General features: G+C 40.0%; 1 protein-coding gene across 6 annotated transcripts in view; it reads right to left on the reverse strand.

Annotated features, from left to right (window-relative positions):
* Window positions 1–26,082, reverse strand: part of OCA2 (OCA2 melanosomal transmembrane protein) — a 241,394-nt gene that overhangs the window by 80,415 nt on the left and 134,897 nt on the right. For all 6 annotated transcript variants that reach the window (XM_074400144.1, XM_039480091.2, XM_039480090.2 and 3 more), the window contains one exon: window positions 20,910–21,037. In XM_074400144.1, the coding sequence (XP_074256245.1) occupies window positions 20,910–21,037 (128 nt within the window). The remainder of the gene's footprint in view (window positions 1–20,909; window positions 21,038–26,082) is intronic.

The following is a 26,082-nucleotide window of genomic DNA, read 5'->3' on the forward strand; positions in this document are numbered from 1 at the left end:
CCCAGGGCGCGCAGGGGCCTCTTCCGGTGGTGACTGTCCCTGTCTAGCGAGTCCCCCTCACACAAACAGCTCGTGTGAAGTGCCAGCAATGAGACAGAGGGGCTTAGGAGATTTAGGGAAGGCTTTGGGGGAGTGACTCTTCAGGGTGGGGTTGGCACAGGGACATGCACCATACCCAGAAGTGCAGTAGACCTGGCCTTTGGGGAGGCAGCAGGTGCAGACAGACAGAGTCAGAGTGCTCTGGGCACAGTGTGTTCCTACAGGTCATGCTGACTCACACACACATCCCTGGCTGCAACCAGAGCACGTGGGCACTGGCTGGGCAACCTGCAGAGCTTACATCCTCCACCCTGACCTCGATCCCTCGAGAGCTCCCACAGAGCACCCTGGTCAGGGAGGCCACCAGGGCAGCCACCTCGAAAGGAAGGGGACCAAGGGGTAGGAAAGGAGCCCTCAGCGCCCCTGAGAGCCGCAGGGTCCCGGTGCTCCTGCACCCCCTCTCCTCATTGCTGCAGTAACTCCCCTCTGTCGCCTGAGCCGGGAACCTCACAGCAGGCTTATGTCCCACACCATCCATCCTCACCCCATTTCTCACACAGCTGTTATCTTGTGCTCCAAAACCCGAGCCCAGCACGAAGGTGCCTCCCCAGGCCCACAGCTGCCCTCCTCTCCGGGCACCGCCAGCCACCCGTCCCGCTCCAGGACACCTGTGTAGGGGGCCTGGCGCAGAGTGTCACCTGGGAGATGGAAGTGAGGACTGAAGTAACTTCCAACCCCCACCCACTCACTAGGAGGCATTTTTCCCCCACCCCCCGCCGACCCCGGCCCTGCACCCCACCAGACAAAGTCTTGCTCTGTTGCCCAGGAGGCACTTTCTATTATTGAGAAGAGAACCCTGGAAAGCCCTGGGCTTCCCCAGGAGCTTGGAACTCCCCTCTGCCCGGGCATCCCGCCCTTCAACCCCCAGGAGCGAGTCCCTGTGGCCTAGCGGGGTAGAGCCAGGCTCAGTCCTCCGTGATGGCCCCGAGGCCTGCAAGTCCCAGACCCTGGTTTTGTTTTTTTTTGTTTTTTTAGTTTTTTTTTTTTTTTTTTTTTTTTTTGAGAGTGCTGGAGTGCAATGGCACGATCTCGGCTCACCGCAACCTCCGCCTCCTGGGTTCAGGCAATTCTCCTGCCTCAGCCTCCTGAGTAGCTGGGATTACAGGCACACGCCACCATGCCCAGTTCATTTTTAGTATTTTTAGTAGAGACGGGGTTTCACCATGTTGACCAGGATGGTCTCGATCTCTTGACCTCGTGATCCACCCGCCTCGGCCTCCCACAGTGCTGGGATTACAAGCTTGAGCCACTGTGCCCGGCCAGACCCTGGTTTTTAATCTCTGGACAAATGGCACTCACATTACCGTGGCTCACTCTCTCGTGCTCCGGAATTAATTATTAATATCCGCATAGCACTGCTTACCTTTAAGAATGTGTCTTCCTGTTCTAAAAGAATTTTTACATGAATATTTCATGTGATAGTGTTATACAGTACTGTAAGTCACTTTTCTTTTTTTCTCATTAGAATATCATGTAGCACAGAAACTCTTCCATATGTAAGACACTGATCTTAGCTTTTAATGAGAGGATTTTTTAAAACGATGCAGTGTGCTGGTATTTGTCAGGAAAACATGACATTTAACACGATGCCTTCGGATAGGTTTCAACTCTCGCCTTTCCCTTTACTCAGCTTCCGGGTGAGCCCGAGTCCCAGCGCCGGTTCTCATTTCCTTTTGCCTCTGAGCCTTTGTGGGGACACCGTCCTGCCACGTCCCAGCACCAAGCATGTTGCTCGGCTTCCCTCAGGCACTCCGGAAGCTACCGGGCCCAGCCCCTAGGATGACCAGCACAGGGTCACTGCTGCAGACTCCGGCGCACGGGGCAGAAGTGAGCAGTGCTGCTGGCTGGGAGCGCTGGAGGACAGAGAAGGACCTCCCTACCATGCTGGGGCCTGAGAGAACCAGAAAAGATGCTCAGATTGAGAGGGGAGACTCCCTCGCCTCCTTTAATTTCACCTCTTCCCCCCCTCACCTTCCAGATGGGAAGGAGGGTAAAGTAGGGGAAAAAAAATGAAATAAAATACCAAAGAGCTGGGAAAATGACTCCCTTTTAGTTCCCAGTGTCTCTGCTATCTGTCAACCCTGAAATGAACGTTAATCCTGCCGGCTGGAGCCCAGCACTGGTTCACACCCCCACGTCTCCACAGACCAGGCCCCCTCCTGGAAACACCTCTGCCAACAAACAGCTTGTTGCTTTTGTCTTGTCTCTGTAAGCCCCCTCCCCTGCTGGTTCCTGTTCACGCTGCATATGAATTAGCAAATCAATGAAGCCAAAAGATTGTAAGGTTGGACGTCCAGCAAATGGACAATGACAGTTCTGCCTCAGTCTCCCCTTTAGCATTGTAAGCCTGTAAAAGGGGAGAGAAGCTGCAGCTCGAAGAGCTCAGTAAATGAGGCTGTACAGCCCCCTGCAGCTCCTGGCCAAATATAAGCCACTTCTTTCTCAGTTCAGCGTTTGAGAGGTTTGTTCCCTGCCGCTCCTGCTTCAAGATGAGCTTTGTTGCCTGCCGCTCCTGCCCTGGCCCAGGAGCAGGGCAATTTCAGGGAACTTTATGAAGGAGGGCAGGGTGGCTGAGAACGGCAGCCTCCAGAGAAGAAGGCCGAACTCAGTCCCACCTGGGCCGGCTCGTGCGTGGCTGACACACAGAGGGGAGCGTGCGGCTCAGCCCCTCACTGATCAGCAGGTCCCTTCTGCTGCCAACAGTCTATCTGCCCCAACTCCTGGGGATACTCCAGTACAAATCAGGGAACACCAAGTTGCAACGTAATGAAGACAAGGCCAGGAACCCTAGGCAGCAACTCATCTTCCCAGCACCCTCCACTTCCTTAAGTCTGCCTGGTTAGGACTCCGAAATCCCCATGGACCTGGCCTGTGGCCACCGCAGCCCACTTTGTTGACTGACAGGCGGTGGTTCTCTTTTAGAAATTTACAACATGGGGCTGGGTGTGGAGATTCACACCTGTAATCCCAGCACTTTGGGAGGCCAAGGCAGGCTGATCACCTGAGGTCAGGAGTTTGAGACCAGCCTGGCCAATATGGCAAAACCCCGTCACTACTGAAAATACAAAAACTAGATGGGTATGGTGGTGCATGCCTGTAATGCCAGCTACACGGGAGGCTGGGGCACAAGAACGACAGTCGCTTGAATCCCGAGAGGGAGAGGTTGCAGTGACCTGAGAATGCACCAATACACTCTAGCCTAGGTGACAGCAAGACTACATCTCAAAAGAAAAAAAAAAAAAAAAAAAAAAGAAAAGAAAGAAAAGAAAAGAAATTGGCAACAGGGACAGCAGAGGACAATGGCATTGGTATAACTAACTGCTCCTGTCCCAAAATTTCCTCCCAAAAGATAGAAAAAAACAAGAAAGGAAAAGTAAAAACCACACAAACCCATGCCTTCCACATGATTTGAAGGTAGAGAACAGCAGAAATGCAAAATATCTGAATTGAAAAGAGGAAATACCACCAAATCCCCAGTCTCTCACTGCTGTCCCAGCCACAAAGCTTTACCGCAGATAGAAAGCCCTAAGGGAAGACAGAGCAGGTGCTGAGGTGATGAGAAGGTCCACAGGAGGGGCCATGGGGCACAGGGCCCTGGGAGGTGCCGTGGGAGGGGCAGGAGCACGGGAAGGGCCCAGCTGGGAGCATGCAGCCTTGGGGAGGAAGAAACAGAGGAAGAGAAAGCTCCTTGAGGCACCCGCGGTCACGCAGAAAAGGAAGTAAAAGCGGGGTTCTGCAAGGCAGGAGTCAGAGCACTGTGCTCTGCCCACAGAAGAGGGCCACGAATCCCGAGAAACACAAACACGTCCCACAGCATGAAATGAACACGAGGAGAGCGAAGTCACACCTACAGAGCCAGTGCAAACGCTATCAGGAGCGGAAATGTCACACACACCAGCTGAGGAGAATCCCTGCTGAAAAGAACCGAGAACCATGCAGAGGAAACTGCTAGCCCACACTTCACATGCATTTGCCCCGCCCAGGCAAGCATTAAAAGTGAATGAATCCGCCATGCTCAAGCCTCAAGCAAGCATTAAAAATACAACCCACCTTAAATCAGACATTTGAAAACAGAAACAGGCAAATAACAGTGAGAAATAAAAAGCTGAATGAACAGAAGGACGACGTAACCAAGTTTTCTCAGAAATAAGGGGTTGTTTAGTGGGTACAAAGAATACGGTTAGTTAGAAGTAATAAGTTCTAGTGTTTGATAGCACTCTAGGCGATTATAATTAACAATAACTTACTGTATACTTAAAATAACTGGAAGAAAGGACTTGGAACGTTCCCAAAACAACGATAAACGTTTGAGGTTACAGATACCCCAACTGCCCTGATTTCATCATTACACATTGTACTATTGCATCAAAATATCACATGTCCCCCATAAATACGCAACAACTATTATGTACTCAGAGAAATCGTTTTACAAAAGAAATGAGAAATAAATTAAAAGATGCCCAAAACACAATAGACAAAAATGAAAATATAACAAGGGTCACTAAATAAGATATCCAAGCAAGTGAGAGAATGAAAATGAATAAGTAAATAAATTAAAAGTTCAGAGACAGTAGTAGAAATAGAACACAGGCAATGAAGGAATTGTATTTGTTTACTGAGTCCCTAGAGGAGAAACACAGAATAGTGGAGTGAAGCTAATATTTAAAACTAAAGTCTCTGATATATGTTCTAATGAAACTGTAAGATTTCAAGGAAGAAAATAAAATCATCAAAGCCTCTGGCAAAACAATCAAACTGACATCAGGTCTTCCAAAATCAACATATAAACAAAATGACAATGGAGCTGCATTCTAAAAAATAAGTCAATGAAAAAAGTGTACACCAAGGATTCCAATCCAGCCAGTTTACAAAGAACAGTTGGTTTGGCTCATGGTTCTGCAGCCTGTGCACGTGGAGGCACACACCAACGTCCACTCAGCGTCGGGCGAGGGCCTCAGGCTGCTCCCACCTGTTTGGGAAGGCAATGGGGACCCAAGGCATGCTAAGGTCACGTGACAAGATAAGTGAGAGAGTCAGAGGCAACGGGCTCTTTTAACAGCTTTTGCAGGGACTCACGCAGTGAGAACCCATTACCACAAAGATGGCACCGTGCCATTCAGAAGGGATCTGCCCCGATGATCCAAACACCTCCCACCAGGCCCCACCTCCAACACTGGGCTCAAATTTCAACATAAGGCTTTAAGGGGGCAAATACCCATACCGTATCGATTAGTAACTTCTGTAAAGTAGAAATATTTTTAAATACAAAAAGCTCTTTGCTGCCAATGCAATCAAGCTAGAAAATTACTAAGAAAAACAAAAAACAGAAAGGTCCTTCTACAGGGAAAGTTAAAAATGTTCTGTTAAAACAATTCTTGTGGGAAATAGAAATTACAATTTTTAAAGAATGATGAAAATACTACATATCAAAATATAAGGGATGCATTTAAAGCAGTCATCAGAGGAAAATCATTGCACTAAACACGTTTAATAACAACACTGAAAAAAATACTAAATTTCCAACTCTAAAAACTAGAAAAAGAACAAAGCCCACCAAATAAAGGAGGGAGATAATGAAGTTAAAGCAGAAATTAATGACCAAGAGAATACAAAAGCGTACAATAATTAAGAAACCAACTCCCAGTTGTTGTTTTGAGAAAAATTAACAAGATGTACAAACCACAATCTAACTTGATTAAGGGGAAAATGGGGAGAAAGCACAAATATTCAGAGTAAGAAAGAACAATAATAAAATAATCACTGATAACATCATAAAAACCCTAGAAGAAAACCTAGGCAAAACCATTCAGGACACAGGCATAGGCAAGGACTTCAGGACTAAAACACCAGAAGCATTGGCAACAAAAGCCAAAATAGACAAATGGGACCTAATTAAGCTCCAGAGCTTCTGTACAGCCAAAGAAACAGTCATTAGAGTGAACCGGCAACCAACAGAATGGGAAATAATTTTTGCAAACTACCCATCTCACAAAGGGCTGATATCCAGAATCTACAAAAAACTGAAACAGATTTACAAGAAAAAAAAAACAAACAAACCCATCCGAAAGTGGGCAAAGGATATGAAGACATATATGAGGCCAACGAACATGAAAAAATGCTCATCATCACTGATTACTAGAAAAATGCAACTCAAAACCACATTGAGAAATCATCTCACACCAGTTAGAATGGTAATCATTAAAAAATCTGGAGACAACAGATGCCAGAGAGGATGTGGAGAAATAGGAACACTTGTACACTGTTGGTGGGAGTGTAAATTAGTTCAACCATTGTGGAAGACAGTGTGACGATTCCTCAAGGATCTGGAAATAGAAATTCCATTTAACCCAGCAATCCCATTACTGGGTATATATCCAAAGGATTATAAATTGTTCTCTTATGAAGACACATGCACACATATGTTCATGGCGGCATTGTTTACAATAGCAAAGACCTGGAACCAACCCAAATGCCCATCAATGACAGATTGGACAAGGAAAATGCAGCAAATACACACCATGGAATACTACGAAGCCATATAAAATGATGAGTTCATGTCCTTTTTAGGGACGTAGAGGAATCTGGAAACCATCATTCTTAGCAAACTGACAAAAGAACAGAAAATCAACCACGACATGTTCTCACTCATAGGTGGGTGTTGAACAATGAGAACACAGGGACACAGGGAGGTGAGCATCACATACTGGGGTCTGTTGGTGGGGGCTAAGGGAGGGAGAGCGGGGAGATGGGGAGGTCAAGGAGGGATAACGTGAGAAGAAATGTCAGATTTAAGTGATAGGGGAATGGAGGCAGCAAACCACACTGCCATGTGTGTACCTATGCAACAATCCTGCATGATCTGCACATGTTCCCCAGAACCTAAATTACAATAAAAAAAGAAGTATTTATGTATGCAAATAAAGTTGATTTTTTTAACTAGAATAATAATATTAAAAATAAAATAATCTTTGAAACAGAAGTAAAATTTAAATCATAAATGACTAATTTGGAAGCTTCTGTGAAAATAGATTTTCAAACCTAGGTGAAATGGATAGTTCCCTAGAGAAATACAGATTGCCAATATTGACCCCATCTGATTTAGAAAGCTTAAACAGACCTATTTTCAAAGAAATAGAAAGTTATTAAAGAAATAACTAGCCCACTCCCAAAAAGAACGAGGCCAAGATGGTCTCACAGGGTAATTATACAAGCCCTCAAAAACCAGATAGTCACAATTATCTATAAATTATTTCAGATTATGGAAAAGAAGGTAGATTTTCCTAACTCCTCTTATGAAGCAAGTGTGACACTGATACCTAAACCAGGAAAAGACTCGTTAAAAAAAAAGAGTACTACAGAAAAGTATTACTCATGAATATCAACGTCAAATTGTAAATGAAATATTAGCAAAAAGACCACATTAAGAAAATAATAAATCATAAAAAAGTTCATTCATTCTAGAATTCAAGGTTGGTTCAATATTAGGAAACTCATTAGTACTGTGCACTCTATTAATAGATCTAAGAGAAAAATAACATGATGATCTCCATAAATACTGGGGAGAAAACTCTGTCAAATTTCAACACTCATTCATGCTTAAAACACTCAAGAAAACAGGAATTAGTGGATACTTTGTTAATGTGATAAAAAAAATTATATTATATATACATAATCCTAAAGCCAGTATCGTATTTAATAGGGAAACACTAAAGGCATTTCCACTATGACCAGTGTGTCAGTCTCCAAGGCAACTCCAACACTTGGAGATGTTCTAGAAGAATTCTGTGAGCAAGCATGCAGTTGCACACCTGACTATCATTCATCACAGCAATTAAGTAAGGACACACAGCCAGATCGTAAGGGGAAAAGACGAAGGTGGAGTCCACGTGAGTACGGATCCGTATGAGGTTTCCTCCTCGCTCTTCCTCCCGCGGGGGGCTCACCGAGTGCACACTCTTTCGCCAGCAATGAAAATGTGGCAACGTGTGTGACGTTCCTGCCCAGGGAAGACCATTAGAGACTCAGGTTTTTACTGGGATCTGATCACATAAACACCCTCTGTCTAACATATACCAAAATTCCAGACTCCCAGAAAGAAAGCAGGAGGTTAGCATAAACCAAATTGTTTACATATACAGTCTAGGCACAATAAACTATCCTCAGTTAGATAATGGTGGGAATACTTCTGACATTTGAGTTCCCAGATGCCAGCCAAGGACTAACCTAGCAAGTAGACCTTTCTAAGGACGGCAGTTATAGGCCTGCTGCGTTTACTCTTTATTTCTGCTACTATTTAACATTAGACAGGGATATCAACTAAAGCCATATTAACTCACAAAAACTAAAGGCCTCTGTATACACAAAAAATAAACAGCAAAAAACGTACTTGCAAAGAAAGCCACATGCATAATATCAACAAAGATTATTTTATAATACATTTAACAAGAAATGGGCAAAATTTATACAACACAATTGTAAAATATTCCTAAAAGACAAAGTAGACTTGACCAAATAAAAGACATATCCTGTTCTCACATTAATTAACAATGGATAGATGACAGCTGTTCCCATGTTAATTAATTTAATGCAATCTTGATCAAAAATGTCAGCAAGCTATTTCATAAATGAGTTAGACAAGTTGATACTAGTGTTCACAAGAAAAAAGAAATATGTGAGAATATCCCAAAAAAACACTGAAAAGGAAAAACCAAAAAGCAGACATAACTAGCTCTCCCAGACACTAAAACATGTTATAAAGCCTCAAACAACTTGGTGCTGGTCCATTAATAGACAAATAGACATATAATGTAATAGGACATTCAGAAACAGGACCAAGGACATATAAAAAGTTAATACATGATAAAATTGATATCTCAAGTCACTGGAGTACAAGTGTCCTGTTTAATCAATGGTGCTGGGACAACCAGGTCATCATTTGGAAAAATAAAATAAAATTAGATTCTATATTTTACTATATGCAAGAAAAAACCCAAATGTGTTAGAGATTTAAACGTAAAATAAGACAGCATATAAGTAATGGCTGATTTTCTATTTAGCCTTTCTATATAAAACTGAAAATCCAGAGATATAACTAGTAAATCTGTCTACATAAAAGTGTTTTAAAATTACATGACCAAAACAAACACACACACACTATAAAAAGTCACAAAACTACTAACCAGGAGTAAATAATTGCAGTCTATACCACAAAGAGCTAATATCCCTAATAAACGAAGAGCCCTTGAACACTGTGATACAAAGACTCAACAGAAAAACAGGAAGTTGACGTGAATGCACAATTAACAAAAAAGGATCTGAAAATGGCCTTCAAACACAAAAACAAGTTCAAATTCACTTATCATTAAGGAAATGCAAATGAAAACAGCACTGAGATACCATTTTCATAAAACTGACAAAATGAAAAATTACGACATCACATTCTCTCAGGCAGACTGGAAAAATGACCAAGCTTTCATAATGCCAGTGGGAGGATAATCCAGCACGACTCTTGCAGAGGGAAATCTGGCAATAAAGAGTAAAACATGCACTTCTCTGACTCCGCGATCTTACTTCTAGAAATAGACCCTGAAAGTACACCTCCAACAAGACGAAAGCATTCACTGTAGCATCGTGTGTAATTACAAAAGACTGGAGACAATCTAAATGCCTCTATGTAGAAGGAAGGTTGAATAAACCATGACACATTCACAAAATGAGGTACTATATAGTTACAAAAAAGAAGGGGGAAGATTTCTGTGAACTGATCAGGAGTAATTTCCAAGACATACCATTAAGCTTATAAAAAGCAAAACGTGAAAGATTATCTGCACTACATTATTCTTCGGGTAATGAAGAAGGGGATACAAAATAAACATCTGTATGTTCTTATTTATGTAAAAGAAATACAAGGCAGATATACCAGCTACTTAGAGGAGAGATCTGGGTAAGGTAGAAAGACGAGTGAAGAACAGGAGAGTAAGCACGAGGAGAGAGTGATACTTCCCTGCATATACACTTCTGTATAGCTCTGATTCTTCGAACCACGGTAATGGTTTAAATATCCCATCTTAGTCCATTTATGATGCAATAAAGAAACGGTAATTTATAAAGAAAGGAACAACGTGCCGGCAACATGGCAAAATCCTCTCTCTACAAAAATTAGCCAGGTGTGGTGGTATGAGCCTGTAGTCTCAGCTACATGGGAGTCCAGGCTCAAGGGAGGATTCCTTGAGCCTGGAAAGGTTGAGGCTGCAGTAATGGCGCCTCTGCACTCTAGCCTGGGCAACAGAATGAGACAAGGTCTCAAAGAAAAAAAGAGGTTTATTTCATTCACAGTTCTCCAGGCTGTACAACAAGCACAGCCCCAGCATCTGCATGTGTTGAGGGCCTCTGGCTGCTTCCCCTCATAGTGGGAAGCTGCTGTGCAGAGATCACATGGCTGGAGCAGAAGGGAGGGGAAAACAAGAGAGAAGGGTGCCAGGCTCCTTCAACAAGCACGTCTCTTGGGAAGTAACAGAGTGAGAACTCATTCATTACCATGAGGATGGCATTAAGCCGTTCTTGGAAGATCCACCCCCATGACCCAAACACCTTCCATAAAGCCCCGCCTTCAATACTAGAGATCAGATTTCAACCTGAGATTTGGAGGGGACGGGTATCCAAATTATAGCAATCCCAGCCCAAATAAGTGCATTACAAATAACATAAACACACTGAAGGCTACGGAGATGAAAAGAACTAATCTAAGAAATTTCAGAAAACCATACTTTGACAGGCTACTGTAAGACTAAAGACAAAAAGAAGTCTACAGAAACACTGTAGTTGAGTTAGTAAATCTATTTCTCACAAAGACAGGAGTTAGCAATTCTGTAACTACTTCAGGTGTATGCTAGAAATTGAACACATAAGTGAGTATATATTGTAGATAATGAGAGCAAGAGACAAATCTTACAGTGTTGGATTGGAATTCAAGAAATCAATATGAGCTGAAGGTTTTAAACATATAGATGAATAAATTAACACAGATACAGATATGGACGTCCGGGTGTTGGTATACATACACATATGCCCAACTATGCTGACTGCAGAGGCCTAGAATCAGTGACACCTAAATTGCTACATGCACACCAAGCACCCAGATTCTGATTTCTAAACATAATTCCCCAATATAAGGCATGAGAAATCTTTTGAGAGGCAGCTGATTCCAGGGTAAGAGCAGGCAAAATGCAAATTTATTCAAGAACATTTTGTGATGTGAGAAAATGAAAAAATGATTGAAAATGGATGAGAATGTGTTTAAAGAAGACAGGAGCCAAGTGGACAAGGAAGCTGTCCCAATGATCAAAAATGGAATAATCTGACCAACAAAATTAAAAACAGTACTGGCTTACAACACATAGAATAAAATAAACCATCAGTAAACTTTTACAAACATAAATAAATAAATAAATAAATAAATAAAGGAGAAGAATAGCTCTTCCTTGCAGATGAGCTCCCGTTAGTAAATGTATTAATAGAAGCCATAAGGACAATACAAAATCACCATTAGGCAAACTCTACAGTCATAATGATCAGAGGCAAAGAGCTACTGACAAATGCTAAAATCAGTAAGAAAATGTTTGAGGAGAAACACAATGTTAGCATGGTCTCAAAGTATTTCTCAGGGCTTCACTTTAGAATAGAGAAACCTGGCAGACACCATGTAAGCCACGTGATGGATGTTAACAAAATCAGTAGTAGGACATGCCAAGGTTTGCACCCCGACAGGATGCACTGGTAAGGGCACATCACCTCTGGGACCTCGCCAACGCTGCAACCGCCTCAAAAGTGTCATGAGAGAACACGACAAACCCAAATTGAGAAATCTCTACAAGGTAACTGACCAACACTTTTCAAATGTGTGAAGACAGACTCAAGAATTTAGAGAAAATTCAAGATATACAGCAACTGAATGAAATGTGGGATTCTGGAGAGAATATTGAACAGAAAAAAAAGTCATTAGGAAAAAACTGAAGAAACTGAAGGGTATTTGTTGTTTTACTAATATTCTACTAATGTTAATTTTCTTCTTTTGATAATTTTATCATGGTTGTATAAATTTTAACTTTAGGGGAAGTTGGGTGATGGGTAAATGTGGTCCCTCTATACTTTTTTTACATTTCTGTAAGTCTAAAATTATTTCAAAAGAAAAAAAATCTCCATTTCCTTGTTTTTTTATAAAAATAATTTCAAGGGAAAGAAAAGATTAGATATATTAAATACATCATGTTAAAAATGTTATCCATTATTCCCAAAATATTATAATCTGAAAATGTCTTGCTTCCTCTCATTCATGATAAACTATTTCTCCATGTGTTTTGCAATTTTAGATTGTGAGCTCATATTTATTGATTCTGTCTATAGGAATACTGAATAGAGATTTCCCTTACGCTGCTAAATCCTTGTTACAAGAAGAGACTGCTACAACCTGAAAGAAAGTGGATTCGAAATTGCTATGAAAATCTTCACATACTGTATTTAATGTGCCCATCATGTAAGATCAAGACATTTTCTAAAGATGAGCTGGTACTGTTCTATGAGATGGCCTCATACAATTAGTTAGAGAAGAGTCTCTCCTTTTCTGAAACCAAACCTAGCAGAAACACAACAAAAAATGAGAAAATTCCAGGCCAATATCCCTGATGAACATAGATGCAAAAATCCTCATTAAAATACCAGCAAACTGAATCCAGCAGCTCATCAAAAAGCTAATCCACTATGATTAGGCTCTATCTCTTGGATGCAAGTTTGGTTCAACAGATGCAAATCAATAAATGTGATTCACCACATAAACAGAATTAAAGGCAAAACCCACATGATGGTTGCCATAGATGCTGAAAAGGCTTTTGATAAAATTCAACATCCCTAGGCTTCAAGGGAGCATACCTTAAAATAATAAGAGCCATCTATGATAAACCCACAGCCAACATCATACTGAATGGGCAAAACCTGGAACCATTCCCTCTGAGAACTGGAAGAAGACAAGGATGCCCTCTCTCATCACTTCCATTCAACAGAGTACTGAAAGTCCTAGCCAGAGCAATCAGGAAAGAGAAAGAAATAAAAGACATTCAAATAGGAAGAGAGGAAGTCAAACTACCTCTCTTCACAGACAATATGGTTTTATACCTAGAAAACACCATAGTCTTGGCTCAAAAGCTACTTCAGCTGATAAAACAACTCCAGCAAAATTTAAGGATACAAAATCAATGGCCAAAAATCAGTAGCATTTCTAAATGCCAATAACATCCAAGCCAAATCAAGAATGCAATCCCATTTACGACAGCTACAGAAAAAAATAAAATACCTAGAAATATAGCCAACCAGGGAGGTGAAAAAGCTCTACAAACCACTGCTGAAAGAAATCAGAGATGACACAAACAAATGGAAAAACTTTCCATGCTCATTGATAAGAAGAATCAATATTGTTAAAACGGCCATAATGCCCAAAGCAACCTACAGATTCAATGCTATTCATATAAAATTACCAATGATATTCATCACTGAATTTTTTAAAAACTATTGCAAAATATATATGGAAAAAAAAAATCCCAAAGAGCCAAGGAAACTTAAAGCAAAAAGAAGAAAGCTGGAGGCATCACATTACCCAGCTTCAAACTATACTACATTAGTACAATAACCAAAACAGCATGGTAGTGGTACAAAAACAGACACATGAACCAAGGGAACAGAGTAGAGGACCCAGAAATAAAGCCACACACCTACAACTATTGGATCTTTGACAAAATCAACAAAAACAAGCAATGGGAAAGGGCTCCCTACTACATAAATGGTGCTGGGATAACTGCCTAGCCATATTCAGAAGATTGAAACTGGAACCCTTCCTTCCATTACATACAAAAATCAATTTAAGATGGATTAAAGATTTAAATGCAAAACCTAAAACTATAAAAAAAAAAAAAAACCCTAGATGAAAACCTAGAAAGTACCATTTTAGACATAGACCCTGGCAAAGATTTCATGACAAAGACTCGGAAAGCAATTACAACAAAAACAAAAGTTGACAAACAGGGTCTCTTAAACTAAGGAGCTTCTGCATAACAAAAGAAACTATCACCACAGTAAACAGACAACCAATGGAATGGGAGAAAATTTTTATAAACTATGTATCTGAGAAAGGTCTAATGTTCAGAATCTATAAGACACTTAAACAAATTTACAAGCAAAAAACAACCCTGTCAAGATACCGGCAAAGGACGTGAACAGACATTTCTCAAAAGAAGACATACATATGGCCAACAAGCATATGAAGAAACGCTCAACATGGCCAATAATTAGAGAAATGCAAATCAAAACCGGTATGAGATACCACCTCACGCCAGTTAGAATAGTTATTAAAAAGTGACAAAGTAACAGATGTTGGCGAGGTTGCAGAGAAAAGAGAACCCTTCTACACTGCTGGTGGGAGTATAAATGAGTACGGCCAATGTGGAACGCAGTTTGGAGATTCCTCAAAGAATACCATTCAATCCAGCAATCTCATTACCACAAAGACATGCATGCATATTTTCATCATATCACTATTCACAAAAGTAAAGACCTGGAACCAATCTAAATACCCATCCACAGTGGACTGAATACAGAAAATGTAGTACATATCATGGAATACTGTGCAGCCATAAAAAAGAATGAAACCATGTCCTTTGCAGCAACATGGATGCAGCTGGAGGCCATTATCATTAGCCAAGTTACACAGGAACAGAAAACCAAATACTGCATGCTTTCGTTATTGTAAGTAGGAGCTAAACACAGAGTACACATGGACGAAAAGAAGGCAACCACAGACACTGGAGTCTCCTTGAGGGTGAAAATCAGAAAACTAAGTATTGGGTCCTATGCTAATTACCTGAGTGATGAAATAATCTGTAAACCAAATCCCCATGACATGCAGTTTACCACTTGCCCATGTACCCCTAAACCCAAAATGCAAATTGGAAAGAAAAAAAAAAAAGACATTTCCTGCCTAACAGTTTCTTTCTAATTTTTCTTCTTTCTTTTAAGGGTAAACATTTTTATATTGACATTATATACTCCCTATACCCAAGAATCATCCAGAAATTTTTAAACATGGATTTACAGGCCACTTAACATTTCAAGTCACTATAAAACAAAAAAATAACATTCCTTAGCAGAGGTTATTCATTAACTAACTTGAAAGCCCTTCTAAATCTACAGAAACATGTTCCATTATCCAAATTAAGACGTATTCAAAATTGATATTGAATTTCAGGGGACAAGTTGTCTACAGTTTTCCTTGCATCAACTACTCTATGATTTGCCTACATTTTCTAGAAGACAATCTGACCTCAGTAACAAACGTCAGTGCAACGTAGATTAATAGACCCAAAGGTCTCCAAGTGTTTTCCAAAACATAGAACACTCCTGACCTATGTGCTTCGAGTGGGGCCTGTTTCAGAGCCACTGCAACATGATACAAAAAGGGTTCGACCCAAAATGTATGCTGCAGAACTCAGGTGCAAAATGGCAGGAAAAGGGCCAGGAAGCCCTCAAAATCTGGAAGAAGTCACAGGTAGGCGTCAGATAGCAGACGCAAAATGAGAGAAGCAAGCCTAGGGCAGGAAGACAAAGGAGGCCACTCTGAAGGGAAGAGCTGCTTGGGGTGGGGGTGCTGGGCGTGTGAGATCTGTGCAGCCCAGAGAGTTTACCTAGGACCTCTCCATACAAACCTTATCCTCTTCTGGGCTAACAGTGAATAGTTCGAATATGAAAAGGTTGAATTAAGCTTCTGAATCAAATTATTACTAAAAAACACTAATAATAATGGGCTACAGCATTTTCTGAATGCCAACTAGGAGCTCAGTACTTCAATATGGTCTTGGTTCTCGCAGGCAGCATGATTAGTATTAATAGACTATGCTAAGGATAAGAAAATTGAGGCTCCGAGGTATTGAATAATTTGTCTAAACTTCTGTAACTAGGAAGTGGCAAAGCTGAGATCTGAACATGGATCCATCTAATGTGAAGGCCGGTGATCTTAAACATTATGTGAACTATAACCCGTTTGCCCGGATTGGAAGAGTCCTATCTGGAGCCGGAACTGGCACACAGATCTCCTCTGAGCGTGCCCACTGGAGTGCTCTCATGGTCCTGAGTATCCATGGCACAGGAAAAATCTTCCAAACCATCCACCTCCTCATTATGCTCAGGGCTGGAACCAGCTACAATGAGGTCTGGTTAAGCTTGATGATAATGGGCAGACTGCTCACAGAGAGGAGCAGCAAGGCGAGGGCCTGTTACACAAGGATGAGTGGGAGCAGAATGAACAGGAACATCTGAGGATAAAGTAACAGAGGTGAATGCACTCAGGTCTCAAAATGGCTGTTAATAGTGATTTTCCTATTTCAAAAAGGATGGTCAGAGCATCTTGCCCAGTTGATTGTACCTTTGGGGTTGAAGAGTCTAACACTTTTCAGAAAGGGGTTAGGCTGCCCCTCAGGGAAGCCTGGGGAAGGAAGGCATCTCAACTGCCTCCCTTAAGGCACGCCTCACGAAGACTCCATTGTTCCTCAACTCCCCACATTTTAGATACTCAATTTGAAGAATCACTGAACATCTTGGAAAACCTCAATTCATACAATGTTATAAAACAAGCAAAGTTAATGACGTTAACGCAATAATAATAAGCTCAGCTCCCTCTTTTTTTATTTTTTTTTTTTTTGACAGAGCCTCACTCTGTCACCCAGCCTGGAGTACAGTGGCATGATCTTGGCTCACTGCAACCTCTGCCTCCTGTGCTCAAGCAATTCTCCTGCCTCAGCCTTTCTAGTAGCCGGGACTACAGGCATGAGCCACCAAGCCTGGCTAATTGTGTATTTTTAGTAAAGACAGGGTTTCACCATGTTGGCCAGACTGATCTCTAATCCCTGGCCTCATAATCTGCCTGCCTCAGCCTCCCAAAGCACTGGAATTACAGGCATGGGCCACAGTGCCCGGCCCCTCTTGATTTTCTAGACTGATGCTATGGTGCCAAGAAGATATAAATAATGATGATAGATTAACATGTTCTGCTGAGGACCCAAACAAAAACATGAAGGTCGAAAACTGAGGCAAGGAGGCATCCCATAGTTGTAGCTGGAAATCCTTCCTGTTGACTTCTGTGCCAAAACTGCCTCTTTCAATGAATGCCCATCTCAACATCTTCTTCAGAATTTTAATTCTTAGAAAGCAGCAACTTTGCTTGTTTGGTTTATTGACATGAGTTTCAGGCAAAAATGAAAACATCTTTGTTTTTTTCTAGTTGAAAACATATTATATCCCTATAGTTGCCAGAACTTTTTAAATCAAAAGAATAAAATTTTACAAAATTATGTTCTGACTTGTTAATACAAATAAAACCAATGATACATGTACCTGCACTATTGGATACAGGCCTAAAGGAAACAGCTAGATAAACTGTCCCAGTTTAATTGCTCACATGCAGAAACGGCCTGATTCCGATCACTAGGTCAGTGCAGTGTAACAACGAATAGATGAGGAGAAAGTGAGAAAAAACAGCCTTTCCTAGAGTCAAGGTAACTACATCCATATGCTCAGTCTGGATCCCCTAATTGCCTAGGTTAGCAAGGATAAAAGAGAAAAATATTAAGAGGCAAATAGGGAGAGTGAAATGAGCTAAAGACACAGAAAAAAATTAAAGAAGTCCAACACGACGTATAAATAAAATAGCCAAGAATATAAACATCATGGAGTTGTCCCCAAAATGACTGTCATACCCACAGTTACATGAGGAGGTGCTAGGTATTGGGTCATAAAGAAACACAAGAATAGTCCAGATAGATGTCATAAGCTCCGGGAATACATGCTGAGAACTTTAGCAAATGAGGAGTGCTCTAGGTGCTGCAATGATCACTCTGACCATTCTCCTTCATATTTACTGAGAGGATTTGAAGAGAGGTCCACACAAAAAAAGCTGTACATGGATGTTTGTAGCAGCTTTGTCTAAAATTGCCAAAACTTAGAAGCAACCAAGATGTCCTTACATCATGGTGGGTGAATAAAGAAAGTGTGGTACATCCAGACAATGGAATGCTATTCAGAGCTAAAAAGAAAGGAGCTGTTAAGCCATGAAAACACAAGAAGGAAAGTTAAATTCGTATTACTAAATGAAAGAGGCCAATCTGAAAAGACCACATACTGTACTATTCCAAATATAGGACACTCGGGAAAATTCAAAACTATGGAGACAGGAATAGGCTCAGTGATTTCCAGGGGTTGGGTGGAAAGGGGGAGGAAAAGCTGGAGCACTGAGGATCCTACGGATCAATCTTGCATGAGCTGCACACATACCCCAGAATCTAAAGTACAATAAAGGAAGAATAAGGAAAAAAAGAAAAATGTCTGTTCACGTCCTTTGCCCCTTTTCAACACACCTGTTTGGTGGGGGTTTTTTTCCATGTAAATTTGTTTAAGTTCCTTATTCATGCTGGATATCAGACCTTTGTCAGATGCATAGTTTGCAAAATTTTTTCCCATTGTGTAGGTTACCTGTTGACTCCGCTGATAGTTCTTTTTGCTGTGCAAAAGCTCTTTAGTTTAATAGATCCCATTTGTCAATTTTTGCTCTTGTTGCCATTGCTTTTAGCACCTTTGTCCTGAAGCCTTTGCCTGTGCCTATGTGCAGAATGGTATTGCCTAGGCTGCCTCCCGGGGTTTTGATAGTTTGGGGTTCACGTTTAAGTCTTTAATCCATCTTGAGTTGATTTTTGTATATGGTGTAAGGAAGGGGTCCTGTTTCAGCCTCCTGCCTGTGGGTAGCCAGTTCTTCCAGCACCATTTATCGAGTAGAGAGTGCCCTCCCCGCTGCTTGTTCCGGTCAGCTTTGACGAACATCAGATGGTCATAGGTGCATGGTCTTATGTCTGGGCTCTCTACTCTGTTTCATTGGTCTATGTGACACAACTTTTACTTTTTTTTTTTCAGTATTTCTAAGCTATGCAGTTCATCCGTGAGTTTTTTCAAACTGTCACAAATCTCCAAAGAATTTTTCCATTACATTTATTGAAAAAATTATCCATAAAAGTGGTCCCATGCAATTCAAATCCACATTGTTCAAGGGTCACCGGTATGTCTTTTTCATTGCTTTTTTTTCTCTTCATTAGTATAAATTACATTGCACAAAATAATTGAAATGATAAGACTATTACATATGTTAGGCATATAACATAAAAGTATGACATATGTGACCATAAAAACACAAACAAGGGAAGACAAATGGAGTTATATTGGAACAAGATGACTATATTTTCCAGGAAATAAATTAGTATTAATCCAGCACAGATTGCATTAAACTAAGATGTACAGTCTAACCCTTAGAACAATCAATAATAAAACAACTCAAATACAGTTTTTATAAAAGAAACAAAGAAGAGAATTAAAATAGTATACAAGAAAATGTAATTTAGCACAATAAAAAAGCAGTAAAAGATAAAGAGAGGAATAAAAGATATGAGATAAAGTGAAAATAGCAAAGTAGCAGACATGAAGCCAAGCATATGAATAACTGTATTAAATGTGAATGGATCGAACATTTCAATTAAAACGTAGAAATCGTCAGACTGAATTTTCCCATTTTATCATCATCAACTTTGTATCATTTTTAAAATGATAACTCATGCAAACAGTAAACAAAAGTGGGCTGAAGTGGCAATACCAGTACCAGGCAAATAGACCCTAAGATGAAAATATTATCAGAGAAAAAAGACATTTAGTAATGATAAGAGTTCAATTCATTTGGATAATGTAATAATTATAAAAGTATATACACTTAACCACCAATCCTCAAGTTAGGAAAAATACCCAATCCAACAATAATAGTTGAAGACTGCAATACCCAACTCTAAATAACTGATAAAATGGTTTCACACAGTATCACTAGTAATGTGCAGAACTATGGACAAGCGGGACAGATCTGATACTCATAGAATGCTCCACCAAACAGCCGCAGAATACACATCACAAGCAGGATACTCTCCAGGACAGATCAAATACTAGACTGAAAAACAAGTCTTAATAAAATGAAAAGGACTCAATTGTACAATGTATGTCCTGTGGCCACAACTGAATTAAATTAAAAATCAAAAACATAAAGAAACATGGGCAATCCCCAAATATTTGGAACCTTCAAAACATCCTTTGAAATAACCCATAAGTCAAAAAAGAAAATTGTATGAAAAATCAGAAAATATTCCTAGCTTAATGAAAATGAAAGCACATGACATGTTAAATTGAAGAAACGCAAAGAGAAGTAGTGCTGGGGGAATGGTTTGAGAAACAGTATCTTTCTATGTTAGGAAATGTTTCTGTATGAGGAATTCATGAGTTTGTAAATGAAGTCTCAAGGTTTAAAAGTATGTGAGTAATTCTGTAACAACAATCGTAACTGAAACAATACTTATTACTGATGTAGTCTTTTCTGTGATAACAGAAATTTTACTCAAATATTAAACAAAATGAAACAGATCACCAAGGTTATACTGCCTTGTAAACTTGCTATCAAAAGTAATTTAGCTCCAAACTAAACTTACAATAAATTATATTTTATAGAGAATAAAATTAGAATGAGTTTACAAACCACAAAGATAATTCAAGAAAATAAAAACAGCAACCAAATAAAGAAACTGTCAGAGATACTTCGTAGCCAAGGTAAAGTTGGTATAGACTTTCTTCATTCACCAAATAAAATATGAAATACAAAATCAGGATGTCATATGGCAAAAGTTCTAAAATCTTACCTCCATCAGAACAAAGAGTGCTGCAAAGAACAGAAGGGTTGCCCATTCCACTCTGTGTAGAATTATCTCAAAATCATGAATGTCAGCTAAAATTAGCAACCAGATGGCACCCAGAATAGCAATCCATCCTGAAAATAAGTAAATAGACATAGAGATATAGCTCCACTGTTAACACACCGATTCATTATCTTCTGGTTGCCTTTTTTCTTTACCAAGAAAAATTGTCATACTACAAAGTGCATATACTTAAAATGCATGTAATTTCCATCTGGCAATGTGTATGCTCACAAAACCAACACTGCAATCAAGATCATGAACATGCCCGTTGACCCTGCAAGTTTATTCATGCCCATGTTCCTATACGTCCTATAGCTCCTCTTGCTCCTCTGGTCAGCTTCCACACTCCCAGTAACCATTCATCTCTTTTCTTTCACTATCGACTGGTTTACATTTTCTATAAACGCAGATTTTCTGTAATTATACCATTGTCTTTTGTTGTTGTTTTGGGGTTTCTGAGACATCATCTTGCTCTGTCGCCCAGGCTGCGGTACAATTCAGCTCACTGCAATTGCCACCTCCCGGGCTCAAGCTGGGGAGCCCAGCCTCCCAAGTAGCTGGGATTACAGGTGCATGCACAACACCCAGTTAATGTTTTGTATTTTTAGTAGACGAGGTTTCACTATATTGAACAAGCTGGTCTCAAACTCTTGGCCTCACGTGATCCACCCACCTCAGCCTCCCAAAGTGGTGGGATGACAGGCATGCGCCACCATGCCTGGCCAGCTGTATTTTTTGTCTATTTCTCAATAGACAGATCAACTAGACCAAAAAGTCAATATTCAGCATAACCATGTTAAGAACCTTCACTGTTGGTGTATGAGTCAATAGTTCATCTTTTTCATGTGTCGTAGTATGCTGGTGTGTGGGTATGTTACAAGGTACATACCATTCACCTATCGACGGACACATGGATTGTTTCCAGTGTCTGGCAATTTCAAACAAACAAGTTACGAACATTCATATACACGTCTGTGTATGTACATATGCTTTCAGTTCCCTTGGTTAATACCTAGGAATGAGATGGTTGGATATATGACAGGTTAATACTATGTAATGTTATATGAAACATTTATGCTTTAGGAAACTGTGAAACTATTTTCCAAAATGATTTCATCATTTTACAATCCTACCAGCAGTGTATGAGAATTCCAGTTTTTCTATATTTCACCAAAACTTGGTCAGCCTTTTTGATTTTAGACGTTCCAGTGGATGCGTAGTGGGATCTTACTGTGGTTTCCAATTGCATTTCTCTCACGACTAATGACATTGAGTATCTTTTTTTTTTTTTTTTTTTTTTGAGATGGAGTCTCACTCTGTCACCCAGGCTAGAGTGTAGTGGCGCAATCTCAGCTGACTGCAAACTCTGTCTCCCGGGTTCAGGGTTCAAGTGATACTCCTGCCTCAGCCTCCCAAGTAGCTGGGATTACAGGCGCACACCACCACGACCAGCTAATTTTTGTATTTTCAGTAGAGGCAGGGTTTCACCATGTTGGCCAGGCTGGTCACAAACGCCTGATCTCAAATGATCCACCTGCCTCAGCCTTCCAACGTGCTGGAATTACAGGCATGAGCCACCTTGCCCAGCCAACATTGAGCATCTCTCAATGTACCTTCCATATGTCTTCTTTTATAAAATTTTTGTTTAAATGATCTGCTTAATTTTTCCTTACTGGCTAGAGCAAATGAAACCCAAAATAAGTAGAAGAAAAGAAATAATAAAGACTGGAGCAGAAATCAATGAAATAGAAAATGGAAAAATGTTAGAGAAAAGCAATGATACCAAAACCTGATTCTTTCAAAAGCTTAGTAAGATTGGTCAACGTTTAGCCTACCTGAATAGAACAAGTGAAAAAACAAAATTGCCAATATCAAGAATAAGATCAGTGGCATGACTATGGATTCTATACATTACAGATGTGTACTCGTTTTCTAAAGCCACCGTAACAAACGATCATAAACACAGTAGCTTGAAATAACACCTATTTATTACATCATGGTTTTCATAGGTCAGAGTATGCTGGTTCACAGCAGGATGTCTGTTCAGAGTCTCATGAAGCCGCGGCCACAGTGTTGGGAGGGCTGCCTACCTGTCTGGAGACTCTAGGGGAGGATCTGCTTCTCTATTCATTCGGGTGTTGACATAATCCAGTTCCCTGCAGCTGTAAGACTGAGGCCCCTGTTTCCTGACTGACTGTCACCCAAAAGCTGTGCTGAGCTTGCAGAGGCATGCGCATTCCCAGGTTCATGCCTCAATTACTCCATCTTCAAAGCCAGCAAGGCCCCTCTCACACTTCATATCTCTCCGCCTCTTCTTCTGTCACAGCTCTCTAACTGGCTTTTCTACCTTTCACTTTGCTTTTAAGGGCCCTTGTGATTATATTGAATCTACCGGGATAATCCAGAAAATTTTCCCTTTATGAAGGTTTATAACCTAAACCCACCTATAAAGTTCCTTGGCTATGTAACATAACATATATAGCCATTAATATCAGGAACTAGAGGGTGGACCCCTTTCAGGCAGAGGGGTATGTATGAATTAATTTGGGAAAAATTAGCATTTTAACAATATAGGTGCTTCTGATCTATAAACACAGTATATAGTTCCAATTATTCTTATCTTCTTTCATTTTTCCTAAGAATGTTTTCTATGAATACCAGCAATCTTTTGTGTAGAAATTAACAAACTGATTCTAAAATTCATGTAAGAATGCAAAGGACTAGAATAATCAATACAACTTTTATAAAAGAAGAACAAAGTTTGAGAATATACATTATCTCATTTCAATATTTATTATAAAGTGACAGCAATAAAAACTGTGATACGGCATCAAAATAAATTGATCAATGGTGAATCCAAAAATATACCCATATATTTATGGTCAATTGATTTTTTACAAAGATTCAATGGTGATTTAATACAGAAGGAGAAGTCTTTTCCACATATGGTGCTGGAACAGTTGGATATCCAAATGCAAAAGAACTTCTACTTTGATCTGTTCATTAATCATATACAAAATTTAATACAAATGGATTATAGTCCTAAATGTAAAACATAACTATAAAACTTCTGGAAGAGGCTGGGCGCGGTGGCTCAAGCCTGTAATCCCAGCACTTTGGGAGGCCGAGGCGGGTGGATCACGAGGTCAAGAGATCGAGACCGTCCTGGTCAACATGGTGAAACCCCGTCTCTACTAAAAATACAAAAAATTAGCTGGGCATGGTGGCACATGCCTGTAATCCCAGCTACTCAGGAGGCTGAGGCAGGAGAATTGCCTGAACCCGGGAGGCAGAGGTTGCGGTGAGCCGAGATCGCGCCATTGCACTCCATCCTGGGTAACAAGAGCGAAACTCCATCTCAAAAAAAAAAAAAAAAAAAAAAAAAAACTTCTGGAAGAAAATATAGGAAGAAGTATCTGTGATCCTGAGTTTTATTAGCTATAATATTGCAAACACAACATATAAAAAGAAAAAAATTACATTAATTGAACTTTATCAAAATTATGAATTCCTCTTTTTCAAAGGGCACTGTTAAGTAGAGAAAAACCACAAACTGGGAGAAAATATTTCCAAATCATCTATCTGATAAAAGACTAATATCTAGAATATAAATATTTTTTTAATTCTCAAAATTCAACAAGTAAACAAACAACCCAATTAAAATGGGAAATATTTTAAACAGACACGTCCACAAAGAAGATGTAAGACTGACAAATGAGTAAATGAAAAGATGGTCAGATATCACTAGCCATCAGGGAAACGTGGAGTGAAGCCACGATGACATTCACTGTCCACTTCGGAATGTGTAAAATCAAAAACACTGACTAATGTAAATGCTGACGAGGAGATGAAGGAACTGGAACTTTCAAGCACTGCTGCTGGGAGTGTAACTTGGTTCAACCATTCTGGAAAACAGCTTAGCAGTTTTTAAAAACATAATCCATACACGTACCATATGAACTCACCTTTAAGTATTTACCCAAGAGAAATTAAAGCATAAGGTACTACCAAGATTCAAATACAATGTTTACTGTCATCTTAGTTGTTATAGCCAAAAACTGGAAACAATTCAAATATCCATCAACAGGTGAAAGTATGTATAAAAGTGGTATCATATTCAAACCATGGCATACTACTCTGTAATAGCAGGAATAAATTATTGATGTATGCTACCACATGGATGAATCTCATAATAATTATGCTGAATCAAAGAAGCCAGACTGAACACAGTAAGCAATCACCAAGGAACAGAGAGTCTAGTGACCGTACATGACAAGGAATACAGTCTTTTCAAAAACTGTTCGGAAAAGTCATGAAACAAGACTATTACAGTCTTTAATTGTAAAAACTAGTAATAATAACCCTGGAGAAGGGAGTGACACTGATTTCCAGATATACCACAATATAATATTCAAATGTCCAGTGTTCAACCAAAAAAACATCACAAGGCATAGAGAAAAACAGGCCAGTGGAATAGAATATAGAGCCCAGAAATAAATGCTTATGTGTGTGGTCAAATGATACCTGATGAGATTGCCAAGTCTACTCAAGTACAGTCTCTTTAACACACAGTGTTGAGGGAACTGAATATCCACAAGAAAAGAATAAAGGTGGACCCTTAACTCACACCATGTACAAAAATTAATCAAAGTAGATTAGAGACCTAAACACCAAGTCTAAAACTACAGAACTCCTGAAAGAAAACACGGAGGAAACGATTCAGTATACTGAACTTGGCAATGATTTCTAAGATACGACAGCAAAAGAGACAAAAGCAGAAGTAAACGAATGTGATTCCAGCAAACAGAAGGCAGATTAAGAGGTTGCCAGCGGTACGGGGAGGAGGGCGTGAAATGAGGAGCTATTGCTTAATGATTACAGCGTTTCCACTTGGGGTTAATAAAATGTTTTGGAGATAATGGTGATGGTGATGTAATTAATGCCACTGAGTTGTACAATTAAAAATGGTTAAAATGCCAACTTTTATGTGATATATACATATCACATACGTTATCACATACGGATATGTACATATCTATATACATATCACATACTTTACATACATACACAATTTTGTGTGACATACAGGTATCTCACAAACCTTGCCATTTTAACC

This window comes from Saimiri boliviensis, chromosome 5 (assembly GCF_048565385.1).
Source record: "Saimiri boliviensis isolate mSaiBol1 chromosome 5, mSaiBol1.pri, whole genome shotgun sequence".
NCBI classification, from domain to species: Eukaryota; Metazoa; Chordata; class Mammalia; order Primates; family Cebidae; genus Saimiri; species Saimiri boliviensis.